The sequence below is a fragment of the Morone saxatilis genome, unplaced genomic scaffold (genome assembly GCF_004916995.1).
Source record: "Morone saxatilis isolate NCDOM2014 unplaced genomic scaffold, NCSU_SB_2.0 Contig20, whole genome shotgun sequence".
NCBI lineage: Eukaryota > Metazoa > Chordata > Actinopteri > Moronidae > Morone > Morone saxatilis.
The window spans coordinates 4509488-4526135 of NW_023339763.1; the positions used below are offsets into that span (position 1 = coordinate 4509488).

Sequence of the window (16648 nt, forward strand, 5' to 3'; positions counted from 1 at the left end):
GGATATAGCAAAGGCTGTGGACATTGAGACACAACCTGGCATGTATGGCCACAGTACATTCGGTAAATCTTAATGTAACCTGTTTACAAGATCACCTGTGATAGCAGTTTGGCTGAGATTGCACAAACAATTTTTCCTTCATAATGTGACAATGTGCCTTGAGAAGGAAGAAAAAAAAACTTGTTTGTGTAAGAATTCCAAATGGGAGCGAAGGCAGACATTTTAGGACTGGCGGGCGTCAAACAAGGTGTAAAAAGCATTGCCACAGAGATTACCTGCTGTAGGACATTTTTTGCTCTGCATCCAATTCCTATTTCAGATGAGGCGTGTAGGGGGAACAGGACAGGACAGGAAGTGTTTAGACTGGAGGACAGCAGGAACACAGGTGTGGACATTAGCAGGACCCAGGAAGTACACACACATGGCCAGTCTATAAACTTAATATCAGTGACTCTACACTACAAAACACAGTCCTATGGTGTATCAGGAACTGTGCCAAGGCTTTGCCACTGTTCATAACATTGCCTATTAGGGACTAAATATCACCCTCAAGCATCTGCCACATCATCCCACCATTTCACTACATTAATTCATCCATTCAGATTAAATACTTTCTACGAACCAATCAATCGTTAAGAGCATAATCACAATTTCTTGTTTTCAAATACATCACATCATTATTAAGTTGTATCACTATTTGTTAGTATATTAATCATCCAAATCATTATCATTATTACCTATCACGGGATGATTGTGAGCATCTGACAATCTCCATTAGTTCTGTGGGCAGTTAAATCGGGCCCCCAACTAGAGTCTCTGGTGAGGTCCTGTCCAAGGTTTCTTGACTCTTAAAAAGAAAGTTTTTTCTTTCATCATCGCCAGTGGAACTTGTTTATTGGTTTTTATACTTGTCTCCGTCTTTACAAGGGGTAAGTACGGTCTAGACGTAAGCGTCTATTGAAAATATCCGAAGATAAACACTTTTGTTTATGAATACTTGGCATCATATACAAATAAAAATTGATATTTGAATTTGAATGAATTTGAATTGAAATCACCCCCCACCATTACCCTCAATCCACTTTGCCATTCTTCATCTTCAACATCAATGCCTATCATCAGTCCCATTTCTATGCTCAACTACAATCCAATTTTTTTATTCATTATCACCATTCTCCATTCTTATCGTTAATGTGCATCAGGTGAATCTATAAACATCATTCTCTTCTCATCGCATTGTCCTCATGATCATAAAGCTGTATTACATCAGGTTTACGAACATTTAATTATAAACAGGCCAAAAACCTGGAGCCAGGATAATGACACTCACACTCCCTTCTGCTGTGTTGGCTATCACAGCCTCTCTTTTGTTTGTTTCCAAGCCAGTTACTGCTCCAATTGTGCAGTCTCTGGAGTAGGAGCGGATACTGAAACTGCTGTTTTTTATCAGTGTCCTTACATCTTGAATTAAGGATTCTGTATTTTCCATCACAACCATATGTTCGGTGATTGTTGGAACAGGTGGGGAAGACTTACAAAGACCGGTTTTGGGAGTTTTATCTTGGTTTCAGTCAGGACCACTTTTGTCAAAAGCAACTTGTATTCCAATGCAGAATGGTTCCTTTGGCCGGTATGGCTCTGCTTTTGGGACCTCCTTGCCCTTCCGAACAATACATGCGGAAATAGTTTAAGACAAAAAGGAAGCGGCTCTTAGCACTGAGACCACCCAGAGGTACACAGAAATAACCGAGCAGAAAGTTCGAAATGGCCAACTAACGATGACATTTGTCAAATTAACTTAAAATATACCGACCACATATATCAAAGCGTAGGCAAGCCTGGATGGTGTTGAGGGTGAGGTCACAAAAAGGCTTGTTAGAGGGAAGCAGCAAGCATAGCAGGCCTAAAGCAGCTTAAATTAAGCGCCAATGAATGATATTTGCCAATTGGATGCCTTGGGGGAGGAATCAGGGTCAGCCGCTCAGCTGCATTACTGTATTAGATTTCCAATATGAAGCTTTGAGCCATCAGCTGATGTGTGTTTACGATTAGCTGTGATCAGCTAATATAGCTGGAATTGAGAGCTGAGCTTGACTTCGTGGCCTGCCTGAACTAACGCTGTGCTTAATTTCTGTCCACTTTCAATGAAGGTAGGATGTTATGATGATATGCAAGGTAAGATTACCGTTTTTGTCAATGGAGTCTGGTGGAGAGCCACAGCGATATTATGGGAGTTTCTGGTTAAACTAAAGGTCTATCTATGTAGGGATCCTTTCCAAAATGTTGTCAGACATTTAGAATAACAATGTGAGCCTGTCAGTGGCAAAAAAAAGAACAGACGGCCGCATTTGTACCCAAGGATAGTTAGTTTGCACTGCGGTGATTGCAGCCCTTTTAGTCAATATTTTCTCTTATAACTCTGTTCGACCAAACCAGCGTTAGTGATTGTTGGAAAGACTGCTGTAACACTAACATGGACAGTTTTGGTGAGTTTTATTGTGTTTCTGTCCCATTGTTTCAGTCTGAGATTACCATTATCATCATCATCATCATTGCACTGTAATGCAATAAGTTATTTTAAATCTTTTAACAACTATTGTTGAAACGGATTGGATAAAAAAATGTTTTGTAAATTTTTAAATTTGTAAATTTTGTAAATTAAAAATGTTGTTTTTACAGTAAAAATTTAAATTACAAAATTAAGTCAGTGTCACTTAAATTGACTAAAGCTAGATCAAAAATGTATTTTTTAACTAAATTTAGTGTAATCAGTTTCAACAATTGTTGAGGTGAATTAACTTATCTGGTTTTTACAGTGTGTGACCATCATTGTAATTATCACCAACATCACCTTCATCCTCATCACTGTCATCATCATCATTGATTATATTGATTGATTAATTTTAATTAATTTCATTACACTGTCATATATTACCCTTTTAGTTCATCCTGTTTTCATCATCACCACCAGCAATATCACCGTACCCTCCTCATCCTCAGTGCTGCTCTCAGTATGTGCATGTTTCAGCACTGCTCCACTTTGTTTAGGTAGAGCTAATTAGCAGCTAAAAATACAGCCTGGAGAAGGGCGTGCTAATGAGTTCAGCTCCAGTGCTTACAGTGTGCACTTTCTGGCCCGGGCGCCCCGGTAATCATTTGAATAATTAATGAATCTCCAGGGCAATATTCAGAGGGAGAATGTGGCAAATCGTATCGGCATGAAAATGATGACATCAGCTTTTGGCTTTATTCACACGACCACACGAGGCTTATAAAACAATGAGGGGTCATTTAGGCCCATTTTCATCTCAGTGTCTTTGTCTAATAAGCTAGATCAATCAGATGAGGGAGCTGTAGAAACACGGGGAGTGGTTGAGGGGGGAATTAAATGTTTGTGAGGGGGATAAAGTGCAGGTGAAAAGAGCCAGGACTGACTAAAACCATCTGATGCTGTTTCATCAGGAGTTCGTGCCAGTTTGTGCTGCTAGTAACTGTAGCCTAAAGACTCTCATTTACCAGACACCATTTGGAAGCTAACAGCTGACGGTAAGCAAGCAAAAAGATGGGATATGGAGAAAGAACTTGTTTGTTGATACCGTTTTAAAGCAAACACCTGCTAAACCTTGGAATGCCCTCCAGACAATAACACTACTTCATATACAAATCTAGGGAAGTACTGGAAGTAAACAAGACTCCATCACTGCAGTGGTGTCTCCCTACAATATGCACATGTTTGAATGCAAGCTATCCTTAGAAGTGCACAGTTTTCTGCTTTTCCCTTTACTGTCCATGTAACATTACTTTTACAAAGATGTCTAGGAAATAGGAAAAAAGTTGTACATTTATCAGCTGTCCCAACAGTAGTGGCAAACTTCTACTTTACTTCATGAAGAGTGCCCCTGTCTGAGAACATACCATTTACTGTATCTTTACATAAAGGACTAAGATGTTAGGATGCCAGGTGATTAATCAAACAATCTTGAATACCAATGAAAAAACATGAATTTGTATCTATAAATCTTTTACTACTATAGTTGGTCTTTGATTATTAAATGCCACTCTTGATCAATTAACCTTTTGTCGTAACAAGTGCCTATCTAATATGTAAAATTTGAATAATGCTATCATCGGCATCGATACTAGGTACATTCATCAGTAACTCGATGCCACTGCCTAATGTCATCAATCTAACTACTCATGCTGTTGTCAGTCACTACAACTTGCCACCATAGTAATGGCGGTGCCGCTGGATGGCAGAACACTAAAAAAGTATTGCCAGTTTTGTCTATATACAAGTGTGTATTTTGGACTCCTTATGAGTTAATGTGCTTTAAGGTTGTGCTTACGGGACTCAGCCCATACATTGGGTTGTGAATACAGTACATGCATAACTCTGTAACATTTTATGGCAAGTGACGCCATCCGTGATCTATTAACTAGAGGACAATCTCCCCTCACTTTCCCAGTATGGTCTACTAACAATCTCCCATGCTCTTCAGCTCTATGCATGCATTTGCTAATCTTGTGTATTTCATTTCTCTTGTGTGCAGATGGTTCAGCCTTGCTGACCTCCTCGGAACTGAAACATTGCTTGGTGCATGATACTCATGCTTGATTTTGGGTATTTAAAGAGTTTGGAGAACTTCCTCCTCCAGGAAGCTGCTTTAACTTTGGTGAAAATTAAAAAAAACTGGACTTTTAATTAGTTAATTAACTATTAAATACTAGTAGTATCTAAAAAGACATGCCTTTTCTTCTATGTATACATTACTTTATTTTCAAAGAGTGCTTACAGCATCGATGCCAGACAGCTGCATGCCGATGTTGATGACCACCACGCTGACCACCTGCCGGCGGACTGTGTCATCCAGCAACAGGTTCCATACAGACAGCGTCTCCACTGACGACAGAGAGCGCTGCTCCTCCTGCATCTCTTCAATCTCAGCCTGGATGTTACACTTGGCTCTGTACCACTTCAGGGCTGAGATACGGGACAGGAAGCAGAACAGTTACAGCACATCATGAAAAGATACAACAGCACATCTAAAACATAAGTCATTACCGCTACAACAGTTGATGTATTTGAGGAGATTTAAACACTTGGAAAGGCAGACAAGAAAACAAGCTAACCAAGATGACAGTAGTGTGGGTATAGATAGTTTTTTGTGCTAGTGGTTTGCCCTGCCTAATTGGCATGGCATATGTATGGCCCAGGACAGGAAGGCTCTGCATCTGTTGATTAAAACCGTAGTGAACATCATTGGTAGCCATTTACAGAGCATCAGTGGTATCGGTGAGGTGACCACTAGGACTGCCAATGAGAGTCACAACACTGACCTGTGATTGTGGCGTGGACATTGTGCTTCTCAATCAGCAGATACCTAGGGCTCTCTGGGAACCATGGCAACAGCATCAACTGGATGAAGGTGGGTACCACCACCACTGAGAGAAAGAGGGGCCAGTGCTCCTCCTGTAATAGTAGTACACAGTTATACTTACACACATGCTGAGAATGTTACTCTCTTAGGGTCATTGGCTTAAACCTGGGGACACATTTAGCATGAACTGCGGCTTGAATTGTTCTTCAGTCACAATCAACTTGTCTAGAGCAATAGTAGATGGTGTTTAAGTGACAAAAAATGTGACATAGAATCTACAAATTGCAACAACAACAAAAAACTTTGACTTTAAGCTTTATTCATGAGCTCATTTATTTAGCTGCAACCCTCTTAACAAACTGGGTTTTGATAGAAAGCAGCATTGACTACCTTTCCCAGAAGCTCGTGTAGGCCGAGGATTTGAGCAGCGAAGACTCCGGTGCCAATAAAGATACTGGGCACAAGACCCAGGAAGCCTCGCAGGTTCTTGGGTGCGATCTCACCCAGGTACATTGGTACTACACTTAGAGAGATACCTGCAGTGAAAAAAGCACAGATGAAGATCCATGTAATGATGCACTGATTTACTTTGACAAAATGTCCTACTTAATTCAACAGTAGTTTAAAGCAATATGGAGTATCTGAGCAAACAGAGCCAGAGTTCATCATCATCATCAATATTAACATCAGTCACTACTATTAGTGTAGTTGTTGCTACTGTTGTTGCTGTGCCACAGTCTATCAACCGTCTCTCTCACTGGATCTGAACTCTCTCTCTCGTCCTTAACTTCTCTCTGCTTCAGACGTCATATCAAGCAGAGGTATCCTTCTCTCGTCTCTCACGGCAGTTCATTCACCATCTCATCTCATGCTCTCTGCACCCCAAACTGGTTGAGGTGCGACGAGCCACCGTTTTGTCCTATGCTTGCTCCAGAGATCAATTATTAGTGCTTGCTCATAGGTGGTGAAACTGTTGGGCCCTCCATTCATAAAATCGCAACGTAGCCCACAGTTAAACCCACCCCGACTGTATCGTCTTTTTAACAAGGAGTACGGTCTAGAGCCAGTGCTCTATTTGAACAGATGTCCTGAGATTTTGTTATGAAAGTTGGCGCTATACATCTATTAAAATATCACTTTGATAACTGGAAGTGGAAATATTTGTGAACCTAACAATATACCAACAGTCAACCACTGCCACTCTTTTCATCGTTGCCAAATCAATGCCGATCATCATCGGTTCACATGTGGTATGGTTTAGTATCATTGTCCCATTAAGGCAAATAACACTCTTTAATATCTCAACGCATCTCCATCTTCTTCGTGTCCTGAGATAACTTTTGTTTGAATTTGGCGGGCTATAATCTGAATATAAAACTGAATTGGAGATTGAATTGAACACGGAAAGCATGCTGCTCATCATTGTGGCAATCCTGTTATACCTGAGGGTTCAATGCAATATCTTAAGTGCTGCAATAAAAAAAGTCAGTGCTGCTGTCTAGTTGATCATCAAAGATTAATTGTCAGTAGTTTGTTCAATCAATTAATGATTACTGTCATCTATGGTTTCATCCTTCTTAAAAAGGGAGGACTTCGCTCTTGTTAAATGTAAGATATCATCTTTTGGGGACTGTATTTGGAGCTAATCTTGAGACGATACGATACCTTTGCATTTTGTTGCACCAACTCGACTGCAACCTTGTCTTGGCAACATTTTACCAAATGTCGGATCGCAGTTCTTCCACAAACATCTGTCGGTTACCGAATCATCAGCACGCAATTCCCCACCGCTATCAATGTCACACATTCAACCATGAACGGCTAACACCTAACTAAATCATTGATTGACCACTGGTCATGCAAATGTGCTGCCTATACACGCCTCAACCCTCTTTGTTCTTCCAGCCTATGCTGCTATAACAGCCTCAACTCTTCTGGTTTCAGCCTTTTCCAGCAGATGTTGAACCTGGCTCCAGGGATTTGCTCCCATTCAGACCCCAGAGCATTAGTGAGGTCCAGCACTGATGTTGGGTGATGAGGTCTGGCTCTAAGTCAGAGTTCCAGTTCATCTCAAAGGTGTTGGTTGGGGTTGAGGTCAGGACTCTGCAGGAAGTCAAGTTCTTCCACAGCAAACTGGGAAAAGCATTTCTTTTTGGAGTAGGGATGGGACAATATATAATATTATTGCGATAAAAAATATGGTGAATTTCCTATATCATGATAATCATGAATTGGGATGATCGTGAATATCCTCACATGGTTCGACAGTCCATTATTGATTTCCTGCTTTATTTTGAACTATATTTTAAATAAATGCTATGTGTTTCTTAACAAAATGTGTGATAAGTGTTTTTAGAGCCATTTAAGTATATTTTTATGATTATCGTGATAATATTGTGTATCGCAATTATTCTGGCCAAGATAATAGTGACATGTTATTTTCATATAGTCCTATGCCTAGTATGGAGGTGGCTTTGTGCATGGTTGAATTGTCATGTTTAAACAGGAAAGAATGTTCCCTATGAATGGACAGTGGTGTCCACATACATTTGGCCTATATAGTTTGCATGCCTAATTGTATACAGCAGTAAATGGGAGCAGCTTAGCGTGCAGTGGATGCCGAAGTGTGTGTGTGTGTGTACCTGAGTGAATCCCTGTGACGAAGCGGCCAATGATGACCATCTCAGGTGAATTACAAATCCTGCTGAAGCCCATGAGTGACCCGGCAACAAACACCAGCACTGTTGTGTTTACCACTGTGCCTTTCCTGAGAGCACACACACACACACAAGCAGCAGACACACAGTGGAAGTGTTCAATTCTGTCGATGCAATATTTATCAGCGACGTTCGTAGATAAATCCTGCATTTCAGCCGTCTGAAGGGGTGTTCATTTTTTGGGAGCAACACACACACACACACACACACACACACACACACTAAAAGAGCATGTTGGGTTGGGAAGCTACAATTCTTTCCCCCAAGTGCAAGTCATTGTGTATTGGATTAAAGCTGATCACAGAGTTGGATGATAGCCTACAAATAAAACATGAACACAAATAACAATAACCTTACACTCCGCCTCACCTCTTCCTTTGGTAGGAGCCCCACAGTAAGGTCAAAGGTCAGAAGCAGGTGTAGAATCGGGTTCTTGCTCAGGAGCACTACAGAAACGATCCACCAGGAAAAATGATTTACAAAGAAATGTCTTACATACTTTCTGAGGACGGGTTTGTATGAATGGTGATTGGGGAGGTCTTTGTGTGTGTGTGTGTGTGTGTGTGTGTGGTGGAGGTGAGGGAGATGGAGAGGGCGAGCGATGACATTATGCATATGAGGCGGTAATTAAAACATGGCGGCCGTAATTAGGAACATTGTATAACTAATCAGGCCTAATGAGCATCGGGGGCGGGCAAGGCGGTGATCAAACGGCCGAGTTATGAGGCTTAATGGGCGGAGAGCAGGATGACAGTCCCCCTGTTTATTCAGCTCCACCGCTTCATTACTTTTTATTGTTGAGGCCATAATGAGAAACAACATCTGAAAATAAATAAATGAATTTAAAGAAATCAGTCCAGGTTGTCAGCATAATGAAGAGAATGGGGGAAAGAATGTGGCGGAATAGGATTTATTTAAGATTGACTATGGGATCCTATATGTTATTATTATTATTATTATTATTGTGTGTGTGATATACAAAACCGGTAAAGGATCCAGTGGAATAAATACCAGACGTGATGAAAAATGCAATGGCATGCATGAATTATGAAAACCATAACAATATCGTAGCAGCGATATCAATATTTACACAACAGGAATCCCAGATCTTGGGAAAGCCTTCTTTACTGAGAAGAAGAAGAAGAAGAAGAAGAATGAAAAGAAAAAGAAAAGGAGGAGTGTGACAGGTTTATAAAAACCAAAACAGGCCATATGTCTTCTTGTAAGGTCCAGATCGAATTAATAAATAATCACAATAATTCGGATGAAAAAAAAGAAAAGAAAATATAAATCCCAGTCCCATTTTTTGTGGTTATTTATTGATTATGGATTTTGGCTTGTGCAGTTTCTGTTTGGAGACCTGTGTGCTTTGAAAGAGGACTCGTCTGTCACTGAACTATGAGACTGATATTCAATAAGAAATTAAACTTTAACTCTTGTTATGGGCATACATTTCCGCCTCTGTCTCGTTAGTGTCAAGCTTCACGTTAAATATGCGATTTCAATTCCCATCAATAATGTAGCACAGCCGCCATTTAAATATTAATTTCGCGTTTACACTCAGTTTATAGACAGTATATGTGCTGCGTAAAGTTAACATGAGTCATATTCTCTGTTAGAATTAGAAAAAACAGTATATGCTCCGCGGCAGACGTTTCATCTCTTCCTCTCAACCTGGAACTGCATCTTTATTTAATGTGCGCGAGAGGAGAGAGGGCCTCCCCGCCACGAGTGCGCGAGCGAGTGCCACACACACACACACACACACACACATATATATATATATATAAACGCACGTGCAGGATGTGGGATCAGACACTTGGAGGCTGTGTCACGCGCCAAAACGGAACACCCGCGCGTCCCGCACATACAAACACTTACACGCACGCGCGTAAAAAGGCTTAAAAATGAAGAGGGGGATTTCAGAATAAATGCAGGCCTACTTATTACAGTGTGGACTGTTCTCTGTGTGTTTTTAAAAAAGAAATTAAAATCTTCTTATATTAACAGGGACGTTAAATAAATGAAGAAGGATAAAATCAAATGAATATGATCTGCTGTGGTTAATCATTTAAAAAAAATAAAATAAAATAAAAGCCCCAGTTAATTTGTTATAAGAGATGAAAAACACATGTTTAATTAAACTACTTAAATATAAAATAAATATAAAATGCGATATTATAATGTTTTAGGTTTAAAACAAAAAATAAATTGGATTTATTATTATTGTTAATATTATTTTTGTCTTTGTGGGTTCAACGGTAACATAATTATATAACTTATTTATTCATTTCAAATATTAAAATCCTTCAAATTTGAGCACCCTAGACAGCTGGACAACGAAATGTTTCCTCTATCTCTCCCTCGCGCAAACACACACACACACACTTGCACACACACTTACACGCCTCACGCGCGCTCACACACCGAAATTATTTATACGTCAGCCCTCCGCCAGCCGCCGGTGGATGCTTATCATCACCGCATCGATACACAAAATAAAATCAGCAGTGGAAGTTAATCACAGAGCCCGCGGGCCTGCAGGCTGCGGAACCATCAGAACCGTCAGAGCGGAAATATTTGCATCATGTGTGAACCGGTAGGGACGGCAAAGGGCCGGAGAAACCAATCACTGCATCACATTTGTTTAGTTTCCTTGATAAATATGTGCAGGTGATAATGGTGGCTTTTCGAGGGTGGGTGATTTCATCTTTTCATTGATGGACTTTTCCTTTTGGGGTTTTCTCTCCAACGCGCAGCCTCTACTGGAGTTTCCAAAACCATATCCAGCAGAACAAATCCAACACGCTATTTTGAAAACCGAGTGGAAGAAACAAGATATAAATACGAACTTCCACTTAATTCAGAGAAATATTTTCAAAGAGAGGCACTGGTATGGGCTTCTCTAATCATGTCTCATCAATAATGCATTTTAAAACTGACAGGATGCCCGAAACGCAGGGCGGCTACAACATGAAGCCCCGTTTCTCGGACGGACACCGGCTAAACTTCACCGTTTAGTTACAGTACAATTTTAATGAAATTAAATTTATTGACGGCGGAGAGGAGAGTTCTGGTTTCAGCTGGATGAAAAGCCCAGATACTGTAAAACGGATTTGAGCCCATATTGCAGCAGCATATTAAATCACTAAACCTCCTAGTTTATTTTCTAATCTAATCTAATGTTATTTAGATTATATTAGATGTTAAAGTTTATAATCCTTATGAGATAAAAAAAAATTATTACCAGATAAAACGGACGGATTATAGTGAATTATAATTAATTAATAAGGAAGGCAAAATAATTATTTTGATCATCCTAAACTTGTCAACATTCAAAAATACGTCGATGAATTCATATAAGACCTCCATACATTTAACATCATCATTGATAGATGGAGGTAACACACTCCGGGTACAGTATGTATCACATTATGTACATAATCATTATCTACAGTAAACTAATAAGCTGATGAGGAGCATCTTGCTTATATAGCATAATGCAAAAAGTAAATCATTTCAAATGCAAGAATCCTGGTAGATAAAATCAACTCACACCATCTCAGAAACATACATTTAAAGTTGTTTTTGCACTTATTGGTGGTTGTTTTAATCCGTCTTCACCAGAGTATTGCTGGACTAATGCGTTTTTAGCATAAACACCACACACCAATACACTAGGAAAAATGCGAAGTAGGCTGGATGAAAAACTCAGAATTGGGCTGCTGGGCCACTTTGATTAAAAAGCAAACTCATCTTCCCAGAAGTCCCTTTCAAATGCAACAAACTGACAGAAACAAACTGACATAGAGACCAATAATTGGTGTGTGTGGAGGCTGGCTGGATGTGTGTATATGAGGGTGTGTGTATGGTTGGTTGGGGCTTGTGTTTGGGGATTTGCTCCTTGTGGACTGGGTAGCTTTATTTCTCTGCCCTATATATCTGTCCGCCTTCACTCTCTCTCTTTTCCCTCTCTGCTCTGGAGGCTGCTGCTGCTGAAGGGATGTATGAAGCGCTACTTTCTTGTCTAGGTGATGAATAATGCAGGGCTCGGAGGCCAGCAAGTTTCCAGTTAAATACCAATTTGCTTAACCAGTGTTTCCAGCCTCTGCCAGCTCCACTCAGTATAGCAGGGAGCTGCACTGGCCTTTGGTAATTAAAGAAAAGATCTATATCTGCAGGAGTGGAAAAGTCCTTCTGCCCAGCGTGTGGTCATCAAGCGGTCGCCCTGCGTGGTCACACCTCCTGATTTTATTTATGAAGCTGAAATTTAAACAGGCGCAAATCACCAAGTAGCAGGTGGAAGAAATCAAAAGCAGTGTTGAGATGGGTTTTAAGTTTCCAAAGTTTTAAATATGTTTCAAAAAAGAGTGCCTTTATATTCACTGTTTTAAGATTTCAGCACATCCTATGAGTAAATAAGACCTCTTTTTCAATACTATTGAATTACTCTTTAATTAAAGCTCTGCCATCACAATATGAGAAACTGGAATAACGAAGATTCAAGTCTGAAGTTATGTTAGAAGTCTGTAAAAGTTTGATATGCATTCATTGGTGACCAGGATGAATGATGGTTTATTTAAAAGCCCCCACACAACCTACATAGTGTGTTCTCACTCAATGTGTCTGATTAGACCTCTTTATTGGTCTGCTCTATGGGCAAGTACAGACTGAATTTGCCTGATGTTTCCCTTACTGTCTGTTAGCTTTGTTGCGCCTTTTAAGACGGGACAACTTTATCATTCTTATTGGTACAGTTTGATGACCTCACATAATCCCCAGCACAGCTCCAGCGATCTTGACCTGGCATCCAAGCTAACAAAATATATGATAACACCTGTTTTCATGATTGTCATGATTCTGTGTTGCACTTCTCACAGCTGCACCTGCCAATCAAACACAGTAAGCCGGACTCTGACGTCTTCCTTGGATTTTCTGTTAATGACGTTTGAATTTTGGGATCTACCTATCCAATCTATCTTTTATGTAGAGACAAGCATTGCGGCTATCTTTGCTCATGCTAAACACCAAGTTCTATCTTTTCATTGTCCTTACAAGCAGCCTCTTGTGTTTGTGAGAATAATGGCTGTCCTCTCTCATAAGCGAAGAGTGATGTTACAGTGCCACAAAACCTCTTTGGGAGAAGGAAGAGGAGTACACAGTGCCGAACATTGGCCCCATTTACACTTATCATTTCAAGTGTCTCATATCCAGATAAAATCCAGATGGGATTGAATACACTTTTTATTTACACTTAGCCACATAGTATAAGCATCTCTATTGGCCCGATCCCAAAACGGAGTGCTGTTTTTTAATGAGACAGCGAGCGAAGGCCATCACATGAGATAATTTAAGTAATCAGAATTCCACTTTGCACTTTTTATATATCAAGTCAGTGAGCCGATCCACCCACAACACAGTGTAAATGTGGTCTTAAATGTCTTAAGTGAGTCTGTGTTTTTTAACCATGGCTTTAACCAAGGAGCTTTCACCTAAGAAAACCATTAGGGTGCCAGATCAAAAAAGCTCATGTGAGTCTTTTTGGATGGTCCACCAGCCAGAATGTTACTACTGTGGTGGCTATGGCAGTTCGATCACGAGCATGTCAAAGTGTCTTTGGGCAAGATACGGAACCCCTAATTGCTCCTGATGCTGTGCCTTCGGTGTGTGAATGTTTGTGAATGGATTAGTTGATTTCTGATGAGCAGTTGGCACCTTGCATGGCAGCCTCTGGCATCAGTGTATGAATGTGTGCGAATGGATGAATGTGACATGTAGTGCAACGCGCTTTGAGAGGTTGGAAGACTAGAAAGGCACCATATAAGAGCAACTCCATTCACCATTAATTATCATCACCATTAACAGTTGAGGAAGAGCACATCTATATGCAAGTAGTCGTAGTCCAGTCCTGCAGCTATGGGTGAGTGAAATTTGTTCCCCCCGGCCAAGAAAGCACAACACTCTAAAAAGTAAACCATTTTACTGGTGGAGCCTGTTGCGGGATTTTTTACTCAGCACAGCTACTGTATTACTTACACTACTGAGAGTTGGTGGATGGTTTTGTCTAGAATATTTTCTTATATTTATATCTAAAGCATGATTCACTAAATTGCCCAAATATAAAACATCTTAAATTAACTTTAAAACTAACTGATGTCTGGAAGTCTAGATAATATCCAACTCCGTACAAAGTTCCCCATACTAGTTGTTGTTTTTTTTTTTTTTTTCACACACAACATGGCCTTTGAGCAGTGGGTCTTTTGTTTTTTGGGTGATTTTATTGGGCTGTCCAGACAAATTTAGCTAAATTGTTCAAATGAATCATTGTTTGTGGGTTCACTGACTGGGTGGTTTTGGAAATATATGTGCCAGTGGTTAATACAATGGGCTTGAATATGTTTACTGGTAAAAAGTCAGTGAGAAGAATTGACTAAGTAGAACTATAGCAAGGCATTTACTATATGAGTGCAGGCCGTTCCTCTTTCCATGTGAGCGTTCTTGACGTTGTGGATCGAGACAGTATGCCATTTTACAAGTGATGCCAGAGTTGAGGCTCTGCTCCTCCGTATCAGCTTTCCCGGTTCACTTAAAAAAGCAGCAGAGCTGATTGTGCTAGGGCGTGGAGTCCATTGCTGAGTCCCCTGCGGCAGGGGGTTCTAGTCTGTTTCCTGGTCGTTGTGGACTTAGACCGAACGAGGGCTCCAGTACCCGTGTTCATAGGACCTTTTGGGCTGCTGTGGTCCCCTTAGGGGTTGTCGTCCTGTCTGCCCATGTTTGTGCGTGTCCTTCCCTTGCATTTCTTGCCCTCATTGCTTCCTCCCCTTCCTAAGTCCAATCTCACCGATGGCGGTTTTGAATGTGCAGTAACGAGGAATTCAGGCCCGCGTCCCCTTGATTTCTTTGCTCATAATTTTGTCCTCGAAAATAGTAAACTACTGTTGCCTCTTCTGTTCCCGTGTTTGTCTGTCTTTGCTTAGGTTTTGCTTTTTTTTGGTTCGGCCAATTGCACTTTATTAAAGAGGGTTTATATTTCCATCTATAGTATAGCCTTTTGTTAATCAGAGATACCCGTACAGCCTTGCAGCCTATAAATCCACAATGAATTCAAATTCTGTTAGCCTTTCTGATTGTCCGTTATGTGTGGCTGTTGTTTCAGCTACTCATGCCGGTGGTGGTTGTCGGTGTCGGTTTTTTGTTGCGACGCCTGGTGTTTGAGAATGGAGGAATGATTAGAGGAACTTACGTAGTTTAGATTGAAGATGGGTGAATGACAAGCTGATAAGAGAGAAAGAAGGAGGAGGAAAACAGATACAGGAGAACAAGGGGGAAGCAGGTCGAAATTCGGACGGTACGAAGAAGTGCGGAGAGGTGAGCGAGCCAAGTTACAGTTGGTGAGAGAAGGACTGCTTATTTTGGGGTGGTTGGGGAAAGGATTTATGAAGAGGTGTGGTTGGTCGGTGAACACGAGTGCTAAGAATGATTTCATCGTAACAGTATCCTGAGGAAGGATTGGGGATGAAGCCGAGGAAGTAAGAGGAGGATGAGCTGCAGAAACAAAATAGATGAGGCGTGGTTGAGGTGGTGAAGTGGAGGAGCCGTAGCCACACGAGGTTGGGGAAAAATTCAGGATTTCAGTAGGTATATCATATAGTAAAGAAGACAGAGGAGATGTGGGAGGTGAGGGAAAACAAGGCGAAAGAAGTGAGTGAATAAAGAGGGATGAATGTGTACGAAGTATATAGAAGAAGGCGTTTAGAGACATTGACTGCTAGTGTGCAGAATCGTGATTGTTAGGTTGAGGGAAGATGAGTAGAACCAGGAGGGTCACGAAATGACTGAGTGGAGAGGAGGAAGAAGCTCAGATTGTGGGTGAGAGTCGAGAGTGGCAGGTAGTGAGTTCGAACAAGAGAAAGAAAAGAGCACGTAGGATAGAGGGAGGTGGCTAGATGACCAGTGGGCAAGTGAAGAAGCAGAGAGTTGCAGAGAGATCGAATTTGTTGGAGCTCAGGTGACAGTCCCTCTTTGGCAAATAGGAATGAGGAGTTTTGAGTGTGAGAGAACGGGAGGCAAGGCAGAGAAGAGAGACGGAAGGACCGAGACGGGTTCTTTGTGGACATAGAGGCAAGAAGGTGGAGGTTAATGAATCAAACATAGATGCAGCAGTGGGGAAGAAGGTAACTGGAAAGAGAGGAAGCGAGAGAGGAGAGAGGAAATGGTGGCCAAAGGTTTGCCACGAGAGAGAGGAAGATGCAGGAGCAGTTCGAGGAGGTTGGATATTTGCATCAACGAAAATACGCGGTAGGAGATGGACAAGGGAGGAAGAATGGATATGAAAGACAAAGCAGAGGTGGCGTCGTAAATTAGGAATTGGTTGAAATATGTGGTGCAGAATGCGAAGAAAAAAGGAATTACCATGGTATGGAAGGACATGTGGGGTGGACCGACGGGGACAGAAACGCACAGGAAGAGGAGCGTGCCGGGTGGCGAGTGAGGATCACCCAGAAGGCGCCATTGATTTCTGGATGCATGAAATGCGCAGACTGCCTTTGTGTG

At 41.1% G+C, this 16648-nt stretch overlaps 1 protein-coding gene across 1 annotated transcript; it reads right to left on the minus strand.

Annotated features, from left to right (window-relative positions):
• Positions 1 to 315: 315 nt before the first annotated feature.
• On the minus strand, positions 316 to 13276 carry LOC118331727 (solute carrier family 2, facilitated glucose transporter member 5-like). Its single transcript, XM_035666794.1, has 6 exons — positions 13215 to 13276; positions 8021 to 8145; positions 5769 to 5914; positions 5338 to 5470; positions 4794 to 4981; positions 316 to 363 (listed from the first exon to the last, which is right to left on the minus strand). The coding sequence occupies exons 1-6, from the start codon at positions 13274 to 13276 to the stop codon at positions 316 to 318; spliced, it is 702 nt and encodes a 233-aa protein (XP_035522687.1).
• Between the last annotated feature and the right edge of the window lie 3372 nt (positions 13277 to 16648).

Bases quoted from the DNA above. Each gene is read 5' to 3' on its own strand.
- LOC118331727 (XM_035666794.1), bottom strand. From the start codon at position 13,276: ATGGGGCCAATGTTCGGCACTGTGTACTCCTCTTCCTTCTCCCAAAGA. The intron at 5,915-8,020 runs GTACACACACAC...TTTTCACTGCAG, and splicing joins CGTCACAGGGATTCACTCAG to GTATCTCTCTAAGTGTAGTA. The intron at 4,982-5,337 runs GTCAGTGTTGTG...CCCGTATCTCAG, and splicing joins TGTCCACGCCACAATCACAG to CCCTGAAGTGGTACAGAGCC.